The following is a 17,453-nucleotide window of genomic DNA, read 5'->3' as shown; positions in this document are numbered from 1 at the left end:
GAACTAACTGTATTCATCTGTAGTGCCTGATGTGAATGTAAACATATATTAGGCATGTACAGACATATGTGTATGTGTATGTATGTGTGTGTGCATGTGTGTGTATGTATCTGACAATAAGTCTTATTTTTGGTACAGTAAAATACAGCAAGTCACATTAAAAAAGACTTCAAGGAGAAATCTCCTATAAATGGACTTCTCTAGAGATCTATCAACTTTAAATATTAAATCCACTAAACACTGTATCTAAATGATCATCTTAAAAAAAAAAGAAACCAAAAATAAAAGAAGGTGCCAGTGGCTTATAGCCAGCTACTCAGAAGGCTGCAATCCAACAGATCAAGGTTTAAGCCAGTGCAAGCAGAAAAGCCCACAAAAACCTACCCTTAACCAGCAAAAGTCCAGGCTGGAGGCCTGGCTCAAATGACAAAGAACCAGCCATGAATGACCAAGCAAGCAGAGAAAACTAAAGGTCCTAACCTTAAGTCTTCATTCTGGCAAAATAGACAATAGCTAGCTAGCTTGATAATACAACTTCACTGATGAGTTGTTTAATCATCTTATCATAAACATAAAAAGTGTCAAGAGCTGAGATTCTCTACACCAGTGCTTTAAAATAGTGTCAAAATCCTTTGTGACACAGATGAGAACCTCAGTTTCTATGATAAGTGGCAGCCTGATTTCAGAGTTCGAGTCAGTCCTGAGAGATATTACCTGTTTCTCTTTTTCCGGTGCTCTCTATTAGAATTTTCCGATTCACTACCACTGCTTGTGTTACAGCGCGAGCGTGACCTGAAGGCAAAATGGGAAAAGAAAAGGAGGGGGGCTATGTTTATGAGAAAGAAAAAAAATCTCAGAAACATTCATTTGGTTCTTTAGAAGTGATTTTTGTAATAAAACTGCTAATCTAGGTATAAAGAACTACATTATCCCTCTCCCAGTCAGTTGTTGCTGAACTCAAACATGTGACTAAGTCTACAGCTCGGGGAAATAACAAGGGCGGGAAAGATGAAAACATATTAAGGCAAATGTACTCCCAGAAGGACCATGAGAACAATCATTTCCAACAAAACTTAGACATGGCAAAGCTATAAGCTCCTACAATGGACTAAACATGGATGAAAAGTATTAGTCCTCTTCCTACTACCACTTATACAGAGAGATTATTTCCTCTGCTTTGAATTTACAATGGTCCTGTGCCTGCTTTTACCAAACAAATAAGCTGTGAAAAACACCCTGACAGCTTCAGGAATGTTCTACAACATTCTTGCTCACTTACTTCCTCTCCACCACCATCAAAAGAAGACTAGGCTAGCCACTTGGAGAGACCTTATAGACAGGTCCAGCCAAGTCTCCAGCCACATTCCCCAAGAGGGAAACATAAGAGAAAAAGGTCCCCAGCTACCATACTGCCTCCTCTGCCATCCAATGCTAAGTTTGAAAAAAAAAAAAAAAGCCTGTTCTAGCAACAGAATTATACAATATATAGATGTGCGTATAAACACATCTACCGACATATAAAAATTTGTTGTTGCTTTAGAACACCAAATTGTGGAGTGGTTTATAATATAATAATGAATAACTGAGACAGCTTTAAGTAGAAAAAGAGAAATGACTCAATGTCCAAAGATGATTACAGAATGGAAAACTGAGAACTAATTGAAACTAAAACTGTTTTTTTTTTGGTTAGGAAAAAATATTTACAACATACAATATAATCTCTTAAGCAGCCACCATATTAAAGAAAAAACTATTCCCACACTTTCCTTAACTCTGACTATGGCTAGTCCTTCCTTCATCTTGCTAGCTGTCCTTTTGAGTTTTTTGTTTTGGTTTGGTTTTACCTCCTCCTCTGCTTTAGATCTGAGTCTTCACCACTGTTATGGGCTTTCCTAGGGAAAACAAAAGAAAACATTAAAGAAAAAAGAATACTATCAAGAAAGTACACCAGCTGAGTATGGTAGTTCATAATTCTAGTACTTGGGGATAAAGGCAGGAGGATCTATAATTTGAGACTAGACTGGGCTACAAAGCAAGTTCAAGGCCAGAACAGGCCTCATAGTGAGACCCTGTCTCAAAAAAAATCTGTGTATCTGTTCACTGAGCACACATTTAAGTCATACATATAAGCATGTAAGCTCAACAGTACAAACAGAAATACAACAAACCACCAACTGGCCTGGGGAAGCCAGAAAATTGGAGGGGGCGGCTAACCATCTGTAAGTAATCGTATACAACATGTCTGTTATGTTCCTCTTGTCCAGAGACAGGGGTAGTCTGCAGTTTCCTGGTCTGTAGTCCTCCAAGGAAATGTCTAACTGACAGCCCCCACTGGATGCCCTGTCCCATACCTTGGTCTTCAAGTAGTTTTATCTCTTCTCTGATAACCTCTTTCATTACAACTCAACATCATCATAGTCACACTGTGGACTTTACTGTCTGTAGTCAGCTCCAGACACTTTGTTCTCTGACCACAACCTCCTCTCCTTTCTATTTGCCTGCGAACAGCTCCAGTGGGGGCATCTTGTTACAAGTGCAGGCTCTGAAGCCAGACACACTCAATGTGAATCCCATCACCTCCACTGCTAACTCATTTCTCTACTTAGTGCCTCCATTTTAACAGAATCTTCCATAAGGGCCAATGAATGAATGCATCTAAAATGAAGAGTAGGATGAGATCATTGTAAGTACTCAACAATGGAAGCTATGTTATGACTGCTTATTCAACTATTTTCATTTCATTATGCTTTTAACTCCAACAGGACTACCTACTGACTTTACACCTTTCTCTAGCTCTTTACCTTTCTTCATTGTCCTCATCATTCAGCTTAGATTTTTCTAGCCTGTCTTTTCAATGACCGGTGTCAATACTTAACCCTTGTCTTGTCTCTGTATTTCATCCCATCTTTTTTGGCAAAACACCATATATGGGTAAATACAACTCTCCAGGTGTTCTGAGCCAGCCCCAAATAGCTGGCGGAGCATAGCTGTGAAGAGCTACACAAGAGCATATCAGTTATGCTTCAGTGTTCACATTGTGAACCTAGCCATCTGCCTCTGCAGAGAGTGATTAAAGCTTCCACTTGCATCTCTCCAGCTAAGGTTCCTTTACTCCAGTATATGACTTTGCTTTCTCCTTCCAAAGGAGCCAGGGGCCGGAACTCTTTCATCTTCCTGCTACCAAAAATAACAATTTACCAGCATCCCCTGTTATTTATAAACCTATCCTGACAGGTGCAGGACCTGCACCTGTGTTGTGCAAGACCCATCCTGTGTTTTCTCAATACTTTCATTAACTATTCTCTTTTTAAAAATTGCCAGCTTTTTTTTTTTTTTCCAGTCATGGGCCTTGAACTCTGGGCCTGGGTGCTGACCCTCAGCTCTTCAGCTCAAGGCTAGCACTCTACCACTTGAGCAACAATGACACTTCTGGTTTAACTCTGGTGGTCTATTGGAGATAAGAGTCTCACAGACTTTGCTGCCTGGGCTGGCTTTGAACCGTGATCCTCAGATCTCAGCCTCCTGAGTAGCTAGGATTACATGCGTGAGCCACTGGCGCCTGGGACCAGCTAACATTCTCACCCCATCTTATTTATATAGGTACGTATCTAAGATTACTCCATATACCCCAATCACTCCACACACCCCAATCTTCTACTGAGTCTCACCTTTCTTTCAAATCCAAAACCTGAGGTCTAAGCATCCTGTACCATGTCCTTCCCACCATTATTCCAATCTCCCCAGGGTAGGCATAGCTCATAATGCTACCACCATTGCTTATATTCTCCTATTATTGCAATATACTTGTATCCAATACCACAACATTGATAAGTAGTTCTTGTCCTAACATCAAAATTTTGGGTAATCATTACTATATATACAAGTATATGAATACTCTTATAAGGATTGTCTAGATAGTGTTTTAGGAATGTAGTTCCATTATAGGTTTTTAATTTTCTGAGGGAGACTGGTTTTCTAGCTTTCTATGATAAACCACTTGCTTAGTTTTCCTTTGCTTATCAGTAATTCCTCATCTACACTCTTTGGGAGTTGCCCAACTCCTGATATAAACTGAACAGACTCGTAGGCAATCACCAATTCCACACGTCCTCCTCCTGTACCCTCTGTTCTTCTGCTCACACTGGATGGCCTGTTCCTTAGCACCAGTGCACACTGATGTTTTTGATAGACTCCCTTCACCATGATCTGGGGAATTCTTTTCTTTGTATGATAGATCCTGTATTTCCAAGTTTTGAGACTTCTGGTCTTAGTTATCAATCATCTTTTGCAGGATCTGACTGTGCGTGTTTTTTTGTGTGGTTTATGGGTTTTTTTTTCTGTAGTGCTAGGGGTCTCATGCATGCTAGGCAAGTGCTTTGCCACTGAGCTATAACCACAGCCTAGCTGCACCATTTAAATGACATTACGATGTGCATCAGTGGCTCATGCTACCTCATGTAATCCTAGTAATCCAGACTACCTGATGTAATCCTAGTAATCCAGACTCAGGAGGCTGAAATCTGAGGATGAGGGTTCAAAGCCAGTTGGGATGGCAAAGTCCATGAGACGCTTATCTCCCATTAACCAGCTAAAAACCAGCAAAAGTGGAGCTCAAGTGGTAGAGTACTAGCCTTGATCATAAAAGCCCAGGGACAGCCCTCAAGCCCTGAGTTCAAACCCCAGGACTGGCACCCTAAAAAAAAAAAAGTAGTTTCTCAAACTTTTTTTTTCTTTTGCCAGTCTGGCCAGGATCCAGTTTTCTCCAGATCTCAGTCCTTCCCACATAGCTACTATGCCAGGCACTCACCATCCCAGCTATGGTTTGAGAAGTGGTCTTTTGTGCTATATATATTGACTGGACTCCTCAATATCCTGACCTCACTCTCTCTCAAGTAGCTAGCTAGGATTTCAAGCACGGGCCACCACACCTGGCTTTTGTCTTGATTTTAATGGGCCGAGTCTTCAAGTTTGACAACTGAGATTTTGCAAAGGTAGATATATTTTGGAAACCTTGTATTTCTGTAAATGTTTTATTCTACACATGCAATCACAATTTATCTGGGCATAGAATCAAAGACTGATAATAATCTTTCAGAATTTTGAAGGAAGCATCTTCCTTGCCTTTGATGTGTTTTATTATCACAGAGCTAGCTATTATGCAGCCCAGTGTCATTCTGACTTGTCATGAATACTTGTGCATGGATTTTTCCCTCTCCCATCTCTTCTTCTCTTCTCCAGCTCTTTAAATTGTCCCTTAATCTGCATTTTGAAACTTAAGGATAGTAGATCTTGGTATGAATCTCATTTTTCAATCTATTATGCCAAATTCTCTGAGAATTGTTTTATGTCTAAAAGTCATGTCCTTCAGTTATGGGATATTTACTGAATGCTTCATTTTCCTATATTTTCTACTTAATATTCTCTTGCTCTATATGCTCTTTATTTTTTATTGGAAATTCCATTAATTCAATTTTTTATATATAGGTTCAATAATTTTATTAAACTCTTATCACCAAACAAAATTGTTTCTGTTCTCCTAGGAAGATTTCCTTAACTTCATCTTAAGTTCAGTCACACTACTATAAAGTCTAAAAACTAATATTCACTGACTCTTACCTTCTTATAGAAATTCACTGACAGTATTTTTCATTTTTCTACAGATAATCCTTGCTAGCAATTTTGTGTGTGTATTTTATTTTCTCTGCTTCCTGTGAGATTCTTCCCCTTCCCTGAACCTCATTTGTTTGTTTCAGTCTCTGTCTTTCAAGACAGAAGCTATACTAGAGAGCAGATTTTCATGGCTCTCTCCAGCTCTAAACACTAAAGAGACTGGGACCTGTTATGTGGGGCAGAGCATGCTGAGTGATAGCTCCACTGTTCTTTGGGGGTAGTCTCAGCCCCTTGTGAGAAGATTCTTTGAAAATTACTTTCTGTAGGTTTTTTTCTCTTATACCTGCCCATCCTACAAAAGGATTTTTTTTAGTCTCATGCGTAGGAGATGAGATAAAAGTCTGGCATCTAGCATTCTGGGAGTGAAGAAGGAGGAATCAAAAACAAAATTTCAATAAGAAAGAAGTAGAGAGGAAGGATCCATTTGGAGAGTAGATTTGGAGAGTAGGTTTTTTTCCCCCCTATGGCTACAATGTCTTTGCTTCCTCCTTTACCAGCCAATCCTGTTCAGTGAAGCCACAAAATGATGGCGTGTCTTACAGCTCTGTCATTGGCTTTGTCTTTACATCATCTGTCTAAAGCTTCATCTCTATTACATGTCTAAATTAATATCTTTAGTGTTAATTGATATTGATGATTGATATTTCAGTCCACAATTAATCTAGCTCTGAATTTATAATCCACCAACCCATGAAAATCTTGTACTTAAGACTTCTCAGCAATACCGCAAATCTGACAGATCAGAAACTGAACTCACAATTGTCCCTTTCAAGCCTGCAATGTCCTAGTGATTTTTTATTTACGCATTGCATCTAAATTCCTGAAATTACAGTGTCTTGGATTCATTTGTTATAACTGCCTAGTCTCCATCCCTCATACTGATCCTATGGTTCGGGTCCTATATATTGATTTCTCTTCCTAAAGGCTCTCAAACCATTTGTTTTCTTATGTCCCCACATCACTATCTTGTCCAAGCTTTCCTTCTCTATCTTATTTTCTGTGTTTTTTTAAGGGGAGGGGTGGTTGTCATTTGTTTGAATTTTTTTTTTAGAGAGAGGGTCTTATTATAACCCAGGATAACCTCAAACACATGATCTGGCTTGGCTTAAATTACAGGTTTGTACTACCATGTCGAGCTCTAATGCCATTTCTTCCACAGTATAATAAAGGCCATTGCTATGAACACAAATGCAATCATATTTTATTTCCTTGTAAAAACTATTGGTTTAAGAACCAAATTCCTAAACAAGGCCCAAGTGGGCTTTAAAGTCTGTCGTACCTTTTTTTTTTTTTTTAGCTCATTTCTAACACATTTCTGCCAACTCTCAAAGGTTGAGAACAACTGACCTTTTTTTTTTTACTCCCCCCTCCCCCCACCATTTCAAAGATGTTCCCTGTTCTCTCCTAGCACCTTCTTTATCCCAGCTCACTGACTCATCTCAGGAAACCTTTGCTGGTCTACTTCATTAAGCAACTTAGCAAAAAACTTCCTCTAATGGTACTGGTTGTACAGGACTTCAATATGTAAACCCATCAAGCTCTTATAATACGTATACTTTTGTGCATGCACACTAGGTTTCACTAGAGAGGTTTTTGTCAATTCCTCCAAGCAACATATAACTCACTTTCGTATAACACCAAAGACATGACTGAGCATGTATTTGTGTGTTTTATGTATTTTTCCCTTAACAGCCTGTAAACTTCTACAGGACAGGAACTTTGTCTAGTGTTTTTTTTTCACCCTGTCTGGCACACAGAAAGATACTCAATAAATCTTTGAGATTAAAAGACAGAAGATGAGGGGTACAGACAAACTGCACTTCCAGAATAGAATATATCTGGAATAGAAATGTCTAAACAAGCCGCTTTCAAAAGTTTAATAAACCCTGAAAATTATATGTCAATATTTATGCATATTTAAATATATATCTTTTCCTCTAGAGACTGAATCCGACATCTTATCAGATTCTCAGAGGGTGCCAACTCTCAAAAGGTTAAGGACCACTGTTGTAGACACAGCCGGGATTTGATAACTTACATCATCTCATCACCAACAACTACAAAGCAAGAAGTTGTAATACCTTTCCAAAATGTGTTCATCCTGGCATCCAAAGCAAAACACAACTTCCCATTATTAAATGTTAAGTTAAATGTTAAGTCCTTGAGATTCTTCCACACGGATGACAAATCTCTGTTTTAAATGTCAGAGTTAATCCAGCAACATAGGGATTTGTGCCCATGGGCAAAGCAAATGTGTGTGAAGATGAAAGAAGATGACAAGGACATGGACATTTATAGGGCATTTACAGTGGAAAGAAATGGAGAATAATGTACTTTAGATTTCTATTCCAACATACAGCAATGGCTGGTCTCCTCGAAATGAATGTGCCCAACAAGAGACCTTTAAGTGACCTGGAGAGCAGACAAAGGCTCTAGGGCCACTCAGGCAGAAAAGACTCTTCACGGTAAATTAAAGCACTCTTCCCTTGAACTGAGCCCTTAAAGGCACTGTATCCACTCTTCACAAATGACTTCTCAGTGTTTCACAGGATACCAGGCGAAAATGCATGTCAGCATAGATGTGATTTAGCCCAGATTTTGGCATGTATAATATTCCAAACAGTCTTAAGCAATAAATTTAGGGGGAAAAATTTTGATATGTTTTAGCACAGATTGATGGATTCAAATTTCAAATGTATTAAAATAAAAATGATTATCTGCTGAACAGATGTCATAATTTTATTTAGGGAGGACTAACGAGTTACACTAGTGATTTAAGGATCTATCCATCCCTCCAACAATCTATCCATCTAACAATAATAATGTTCAATCCTTAATAATAATGTGTTAAGTCCTTAATATATGTCACCATCACTACTTATACCTCCTCAACGCAGACACACACATACAATTACATACAGACATACACACATACATACACAAATATACAGAGGCATGCTGTTCTTTCCAGCATTTCACAGTGATGCTGCTTTGTCTTGGGTGTCACCACAGTTGAATGAATCCTTGGCTTTCCCAGGAGAGTGCTCAGTAAAAGAAGAGCCTTATTTAAATTAGGGCTTATTTTCCTTGTTTTTCAGATCTATAGGCTTAGATTTGAATCCTAGGTGTATCCCAAAGAACACGTGGCTATTGTCTCTCTCTCAGCCTGTTTTCTTATCTATAAATGACTAAGGATTTTTCATGGAAAGCCAGTCCCCTACTAACTCATTAATATCCTCTTCTTCATTGTTGCAACTAGAAGCCTAAAAATTATTTTCTCCTAGATTTCCTTGCCAGCTGCATTCTTGTTAGAAGCGCTCACATAACCCTGGAGGGTGAGAGAAAAGGGCAAGCAATTATGCTCTGGACAACTACGGCATCAGGTCCCAAGAATGGAGGCTCAGTGGCTCTAACCATGGTGCTGCTATCTCCACCAGAGGCAGCAAGAGGAGCCCCTGCTCAGTATCTGTGCTAGCATCATGATGGTCCCAATGCAATGCTAGCTGCAGCACAGGCTCAGCAGAGCCAGCTCAAAGAAAAAGTAGCTTCTGATCTCTGGTCTTCTCTTCTCTAGTCCCCCATCCAAGGGAACTAACTGGCCAGATCTCCAGGTTATATTATTCTTTACTCTCTGTGCCTTGAATCCTTTGTACGCCATTGTGGCAACTGCCTGCACAATCTCTCTGTACTAGAGACTCCTATGACTTCATCAAATATCAGTTGCCAGAACTTAATGACAGGACCAAATCAGATGCTAGACAGTGAACACTTTGAACAGTATGTAGAGCTCAGTAAGCACCAAACAAATGCTATTACTTCATTGTTCTGTCTAAGCACTGTTGGTCCTGATCTAGCTCTCCTTTCTCAGACTTTCTTGGGAAGGTGATGTAGATTCTTCTTAACTATCAGAGGATTTCAGTTGGATTCAAGTTGAGAAAGCTGAGGAGCAAGACTCTAGGAAACAGACCGAAGTAAAAGGCATCCAGTAGGGAAGGATCTACAAGTGAGTGAGCACAGGAACACTGGAGGCTTTGTTTACAAAGCCACAATGTTATCTACAGAATCTTGATGGCTCTATGACATTGTGGCTTGAACTCATCACTTATAAAATACTAATTACGTGGATAGCCACAGTAAGACTAGGTCTTGATCAGTTGGTGTAAAGGGAATTTCACTTATAAGTCTTCCTTCATCTGTCACCTGTCATATTTCTGCATTGCAGCACCCAAAACCTCTAAGTATAGGCTTTTTATTTTAAGGTTAAGCATACAGGCATAAATAAAATGACAGAAACATTCTGACCTGCTTTATATGAGATTATGACTCATTTTCACAGCTCTAAAAGGGGCTTCCAGCCAGGCACCGAAGGCTCATACGTGTAATCCTAACTACTCAAGAAGCTGAGATCTGAGAATTGTGGCTCAAACCCAACTCTGCAGGAAAGTCTCATCTCCAATTAACCACCAAAATGCAAGAAGTGAAGCTGTGGCTCAAGGGGTAGCGCGTTAGCCTTGAACAAAGAAAAGATCAGGGATAGTGCCAATGTCCTGAGTTCAAGCCCCAGGATCAGCACTAAAAAAAAGTAGAGGGATGGGGAATTTCACTAATGTTTACATAACAACCTCTGCAGAGGTCAGGGCACTCAGACCCAGCATAGAACACTTATATTTAAATGTTGTATTCTCTTCCTGGGTATAAATATTTAACACATTTATATATTATTTATACTATGTAACATGCATACCATATTGTCAGCATAAAATATATATAGCATTCTTAAAATCTATTAATTAAAGTACACAAAGTAAATTCTTCATGCTATTTTATGATATTATTAAAGATCTGGCGGTTGCAGATAAATGTCTCCTGATCCCTAGCTTACTTTATCTTAAAATTAATCATCTCCAGTTTTCTCAAGGAGTCAACAGCAATAGCATTATAAGACCTTCCTCTTGTTTGGGGATGTTTGGGGATCAACGCTTCCATCAGAACCTGGAACCAGAGCTGTGCTCCTCTTACCGTCGCCTCATTGGCTGCACAGAGTCATTGTCACTTCCACAGGAGGGGTTTCGGCGACGAGTATAGGGGAACTTTGGTGATTTAGTGCGGTCACTGGGAGAATTGTAGAGTCCACTGGAGGAAAAGAGCAACGGTTGACATGTCAACTTGGAAGTTTCTACAGGAACTATGAGATAGCAGAAATTATCATGAATATGTCATTTGGACCGTGCAGAAAGATATTACTTCACTCTATGTCTATCACTAGTCCTTGCAAGGAAAACATTGCATGTTTAAAACAATAAATTACTCAGGAGGCTAAGATCTAAGGATCACAGTTCAAATCTAGCCTGGGCAGGAAAGTCTGTGAAACTCTTATCTCTTTGAACTTTGGCTCAAAGTGGCAGAGTGCTAGCCCTGAGCACAAAAAGCTCAGGGACAGTACCTAAATCCTGAGTTCAAGCTCTACTACCAACAAAAAAGAAACAAAACCAAACAAAAAAACCCATATTATTAGCTATGCACAGTATCTCAAGTCTGTAATCCTAGCTATTTGGGAAACAGAGACTTGGGAGGTAGGTCATGGTTCAAGGCTAGACTGTGTATAAAAGTTCATGCCTCGCATGCATAAGGTGCTGGGTTCGATTCCTCAGCACCACATAAGCAGACAAAAGCTGGATGTGGCACTGTAGCGCTAGTGGTAGAGCGCTAGCCTTGAGCTGAAGAGATGAGGGACAGTGCCCAGGCCCAGAGTTCAGACCCCATTACTGGCAAAAAAAAAAAAAAAAAGTTCACAACAGATTGCTGGGAAGGGTGGCACACATCTGTCATCCAGGCTACAGAGAAAGTAGATAGATGGCTGGACACAGTGGTGCCGATGTCACCCCCAGAAAGATGGGGAGGCACAGGTAGAAGGATCACAGTCCAGGATGGCCCAGGCATTAAATGACCTTACCTCAATAATAACCAGGGCAAAAAGGGGTGACAGGTGTGGCCCAGTCAGTCTCAAGTACCCGCCTAGCAAGTGTGAGTCCCTGAGCTCAATCCCCAGTATCACCAAAATAAACCAAGCAAAACAAAACACAAAAGAAAGAAAAGAGACCCAATATTGATTTCCACCTTGAAATCTGCCCCCAGTCAAGCCGGTTTAGGAATATGCCTTGCCCAGTACTAGCTGTTACCAGCCACATCACAGTAAAATTGCTGTATTCAGTGAGCTGTAACGGCTAACTCTTTGTTCTTATTCTCCTTTCTAAAGACAATGAGTCCCTTTACCTCTGGGGGCCATTTTCTTCCCACGGGGCATGAGATTTTCTTCTTTGGGTATCAGGGCTGTTCTCATTCTTTGCTTTCTTAAAGCTTTAATAAAGAAAAAGAAATAAAAAGAATGAAAGCAAATTAACCAGAAAATATCAGACATTAACCCATGTATTGATCTCTATAGTAAATTTCTCTCATACATGTTAAGATGTATACATACATGTTTATTTACTTGTTTATATCTGTGACTCATCCAAAAACAAAAAAGGAACAAGAACTGACTACTTAAAAAATATATTTCGCCAGCTAGTTCTTTTAGTTCTCTTCCTTGTAGCTCTATTGCTTTAAGTCAACAGATGGCAGGTCCATCAATTGTTAAAAAGCTTTCAAAACAGTTCACCTCAGGATAAGAAGCAAAAGCAACTGGTGAGCCAAGAAAAGTAGCAGAGTACGAAGGAAACCTGGCTGCTTTTTACAACAGTGGTTCCAGACTCTCTGCTCTAGACTTGGGTCTGAACCAGTGGAACTTGGTCAGCTCTGGGCAGGTTCAGACTACCCAAACTGACCTTTTCCTAGTTTCCGCTCCACCTTGGCTTCATCCTCCTGGATCAGAATGACTTTCAAATGCTATTTCCTGACCTAGTATCATCTTTCTGTCCCAAGAATGTAAATATAACTGAGTTGTTATTTAAACCCTACAAATTGTTTTAGAAACACATAGGGGGACAGAAGAACAGACTCAGGATGGGGGTGGGGAAGGTGTGTCACTTCTCACTTCTTCAGGAAATATTAGCTGCAGAAAAATTACTTTTCCTAATTACCTTTTCTCTGGCTTTCTGAAGGATTCTCTATATATCTGTCCTAGAACATAGCTGTAGTGGTGCTTAATAACAGTCAACAAAGTGGAGAAAGGGAAAGTAACAAGGTCATTTCAAAAACAAAGAACAATAAAAAGAAATGAACTTGTATCCCAGCATATTAGAAACACCACACACAGAGACACAGAGGAATTGACATATGCATTTAAACTTATAGAAATATGTGTCCAGTGGATATGTTTTATATATAAAAATGTACTCTCATTAGAAAGATTAAGGAAACTTCTAAAGATCAAATTCCCTACTTTGGAAATGGGGGTGGGGAGTAATAAACATAGTTGCAATTTAATGCAACAGTCCATAGTGTATGTATTTCATAAATCAAAAGAGCAGAAAAAGGGAGACTGAAAAAAGAAACAGGAAGATGAAAAGTGAATTGGGAGTAAATGGAAGTTAAAGAATAATGAAAACCTGGTGGAACGTTAACTGCATTCTCTCCCTAAGCTATTTCTTCTCTGGAGCCTGTGTGGGAATTTGGCGGCCCTTCAGTGTCCATGGCAGGAAGTCACAAAGTAAAGTGAACTCCTTCTTCATATTGTATGAGGCTGAATTTCCTGGAAGATGACCCTTCTTATGTTGGATATACTATAAGCATCCCCTGTACATGCAGATAAAGCTGCCTCTACACAACTGTGAGACCCACCGATAAATCAAAGTATCATCAAATACAAAGAAGCTGTGGTCCCCAAAAGAGAATCTGTAAAGAGAATCTCCTAGACAAGAAATTGTAGGCAAAAACTTAGGAAAAACATTGAAATTCTGAGAATCCATGCTTCATAAAATTATCTTGTGGAGGAATTTTAAACTATAGTTGTGAAAGTAGCTCCAGTCCAGCTGAATGAAGGCACCATTATTTATTAACAAAAGCTCCAGCAGATGATCTAAGAGGTCTTCACAGATCACATATTTCTGATTGCTTGGACTTCTTCATGATGGCTGTGAGGCAACCTCTACAGAGAAGGGCGAGCTCATGAAAGCGGCTCATTATACGTCTATAATGCCGTTTCGTGAGCGTAATTGGAGATGGGGGGAAAATGACTCTGACAGTGTCTTAACCGAGAACAAGGCTGATCTTTCAGGGGAGCAATTCATGTAATATATTAAGGGAAAGTTTTTCCGTGGAAGTTGTAGCTGGGAAAACTGATGGAGAGGACCATGACAACTCTTCATACATTACATACACAACCCCTTAGTTCTGAGGCTCAGATGCCTCTAAATGCCATAAACCCTCTTTCTGGGGCCATAGTTCAGTGCACCACTGTAATGAACCAAGTGCATTAAACATAAATAGCATCTACTTTACTTCATGAGTTGACTCCAAGATAATCCACTATGTCATGCCATTTTGAAAATCACATGGAATTTTCACTTTGCTACTAATAATTCAGACCACAGATGGTCTCTGAGTTCACTATACTCTGACAGCTAGAGTGTGTTCTTTGCCAAGAGGGGTAAGCTCCTGATGGAACTCCCAGGTCAAAAGTATTTGTTGACTCTCAAAGTAGAAAGGATTCTTCACCTCACAAACAGAGATATAGCTGTATGGCAGCATGCAGTTAGTTGTATATGCCTTAGGTTAGCTATACTGACCTTTTCACTGGTGAAGGCGCAATAATTTTAGTTGTTCCTTCATTCTCTCCATTTTCCAGATTTACAGTTATCCGGTTTATACTGTTTGATCCTAGTAACAAAGAGGAGAAAAGAAAGGGGAGAGAGAGAAAGGAATGGGAAGAAGGAAAACACAAAGAAGCAGGATAATTAGTGTCGCTGTGGTTATTATTATTATTACTACTAGTAGTAGTACTACTATTACTACTACTACTACTATTAGAGGGAGTTGAGACAAGGTCTTGTCATGTAGCTCAGACTGGTCTCTAGCTTACAATCCTCCTGCCTCAGCCTCCCAAGCTTCCCAAGCACTGAATTATAGGAATCCACCACCACATTAGGACAGAATTATTATTTTAATGTGCACTGGTAGGGACTTTGCACCACATTTGATCAACTCCAAATAAATAATAGGCCACTCAATATATCTGAGGTAGACTTTCCTCAGATTTATTAATCTGACATGTATTAAACCCTCAATATAACAATTTCCCAGGGGTTTATCATCCTTTGAGACTCTTAAGACTGACATTAATTGACATTACCTTAGTCTGTTAAATTAAGACTTTAAGATACACAATGACCAGTTCTTTCCTTATTTTGAAAAATTTCTAACTATAAGTTTCTTTTTTTAAAAAAAGTATTATTTACTTTATTGTTATAAAGGTGATATACAGAGGGATTACAATTACATGAGTGAGGTAATGAGTATATTGTGTTTCTCCCAGACCTCAACTGAAACCAAACCAAACAAAAAAAACTTTCAAATCTGAAAACATATCAATTAATAATGTAAACAGTAATATAGACCTGATTTGTATCATTCACATAAAAAAGGTTTCAAATATGTTTTTATGAAAACATGCCTGAGTTTTTAAAAGCTTATTCCACTGATTTGCGTACATGCTAAACTGGACCAGCAGAGGGCACCCACAGCAGATAGGATGAAGGAAATAATGATGGAAACAAAGACAAACGCCTGCCCTGAAGGTCTGGATCTCTGTTCCCAGGGCAGAGGCAGATAAGCCTTTGGAAGCAAGATGTGTGGGCTCTGATGATGGCTCTTCCCCAGGGTGCATGCACCTCGCTCTATGAGGAGGCAGTTTAGGGGAACAGGAGATCAGCCTGTGTGGATGAATGATCACCACAGCTCTTCCTCAGAGCTGCTTCTCATAGGACTATGCCTGCATTCAGAGTCCTTGCACCAATGCATACTCATCACTCATGAGAGTCATGAGAAAGCTCATATATTAACAAGTACTATCACTGATGGAGCCCTTAGTATGTTTCAGGTATTGTCCCTCAGCACTCCTCATTTATTTATTCATACAATCCTCATAACAAACTTAGAAAGCAAATAGCAATATCACTTTATTTTAAAAGATATTTAGAAATGAGATTGCCCCAAGGTCCCATAGTCATGAATGGTGGGACCAGCTTTGAAACAGAACAGTTTGGTTCCAGAGATTTAGACCTTACCCATCAAAGGAAGAATGCTTTCCCTTTGCCACCTAGGCCTCAACCATAATTAGTACAAAGTCAGACAAATCAAAGGTCACCTGGGACATAGGATCTCTTCAGAGAACAGGTGAAAGTAATGGAAAATGAAGAGAATATTCAAGCTATTGAACTAAAAGAATGCTTTCTCTCCAAGGAAACCAAGACTGATACTCAAGAGGAGCATTTGAACACCCCCCCAAGTTGTCAAGTCCCCCGAAAAGCAGTCTGGTGATATGTCTGGCTAACCAGTCAGGGAAGATTAACATTCATAACTGCCTTAAACAGAGAAAACAAATGGTGGCTTCAAATAAGTGCTACAAATACCATTATTTTAAGGAGTTGAACATGGATCATCTCCAAATCGTGTTACTATTTTGGAATCCTGATCTGAAAAGTTGTATCTGGAGGTATATGTGGCACTACAGGTGAGCTCATAGTGGAGCCAGCATTGATAACTGAACAACATCCTGAATCTTGGAATTACAAAGAGGCACACTAGCCAGGCACTGGTGGCTTATGCCTGAAAATCATGATTCAAAGCCAGCTTGGGCAGAAAAATTCAAGAGATTCTTATCTCCAATAAACCTGCAAAAAACCTGAAGTAGAGGTGTGACTCAAATGGTAGAGAGCCCAGCATTGGGCAGAAAAAGCCAAACAAGCACTCAAGGCTCTGAATTCAAGCCCTAGTACACACACACACACACACACACACACACACACGTATCACTCCGATAAATATGACCAAGTATGACAAATAGCACACAAGCAATTATTTTGCACTGTTGCATGTCAACCAGACATGGGCAGTATAGTTATCCATGTCATCTTTTTCAGGACCACACGGCCATTAATAAAATCCCAGATTGTACACACCTATCTGGGATAGAGCTGCCTCCCAGTGGAACTCTATAGGTGTGGCTCCCAGACAATGGCAAAGAGATTAATTCCCTTGTATCCCAGGCAGTAGTAACCCAAACGTTAATGTTTTTCATTATTCCTAAAAAACTTTAAACGTGGCAATGTTCTTGGCAGATACAACTGATTTACAGTATAAGTTAAAGAGACCCCCACATAACAGTCTTCCCAGACTTAGGGGAAGAGGACAGGGGCCAATGCTTAGTGCTAAAAAAGAGCTGGGAAAAAGTAACTACTGTCTTAACAAAGCCCTGTGAACCAGCTGAAGAACAAACCAAGGTTTACTCCAACTTTCATCTCTGTAGACTGACAGGTCTTCTTGGAGTCTAACAACCAATCACTTTGGGCAAAGTGAAGCTGCCTGATGACTTTTACCTAGTTTCCTTCCAATCATGTCTGCCACTTTTTAATGCATAGCTAGATAAATAGAATAATTTAAACAATCATTTAAAATAGAAAAAATTGCAAACAATATTTATGTATTTTCTTTAAGAACCCAATATTTGACTACTCATAATATTTCAATCATATTTTTTTGATATTCTGGATAGATGGTTTTCCAAAAGAATTTCAGAAGAAAAAGTCATATGCATTATCTCTTTCATAGACATGGGCAAGCAACAT

General features: G+C 39.4%; 1 protein-coding gene across 2 annotated transcripts in view; it reads right to left on the bottom strand.

Moving 5' to 3' along the window:
* Epb41l4a (erythrocyte membrane protein band 4.1 like 4A) overlaps window positions 1-17,453 on the bottom strand; it is a 227,802-nt gene that overhangs the window by 27,029 nt on the left and 183,320 nt on the right. Inside the window, exons 13-17 of one of the 2 annotated variants that reach the window (XM_013020442.1) lie at window positions 14,397-14,487; window positions 11,944-12,027; window positions 10,690-10,803; window positions 1,845-1,892; window positions 715-792 (exon numbers count right to left, since the gene is read on the bottom strand). In XM_013020442.1, the coding sequence (XP_012875896.1) occupies window positions 715-792; window positions 1,845-1,892; window positions 10,690-10,803; window positions 11,944-12,027; window positions 14,397-14,487 (415 nt within the window). The remainder of the gene's footprint in view (window positions 1-714; window positions 793-1,844; window positions 1,893-10,689; window positions 10,804-11,943; window positions 12,028-14,396; window positions 14,488-17,453) is intronic. The other variant, XM_013020443.1, reaches the window with a different exon arrangement.

The sequence above is a fragment of the Dipodomys ordii genome, unplaced genomic scaffold (assembly GCF_000151885.1).
Source record: "Dipodomys ordii isolate 6190 unplaced genomic scaffold, Dord_2.0 Scaffold50, whole genome shotgun sequence".
Classification (NCBI taxonomy): domain Eukaryota; kingdom Metazoa; phylum Chordata; class Mammalia; order Rodentia; family Heteromyidae; genus Dipodomys; species Dipodomys ordii.
This window is presented reverse-complemented; position numbering and strand designations above follow the sequence as displayed.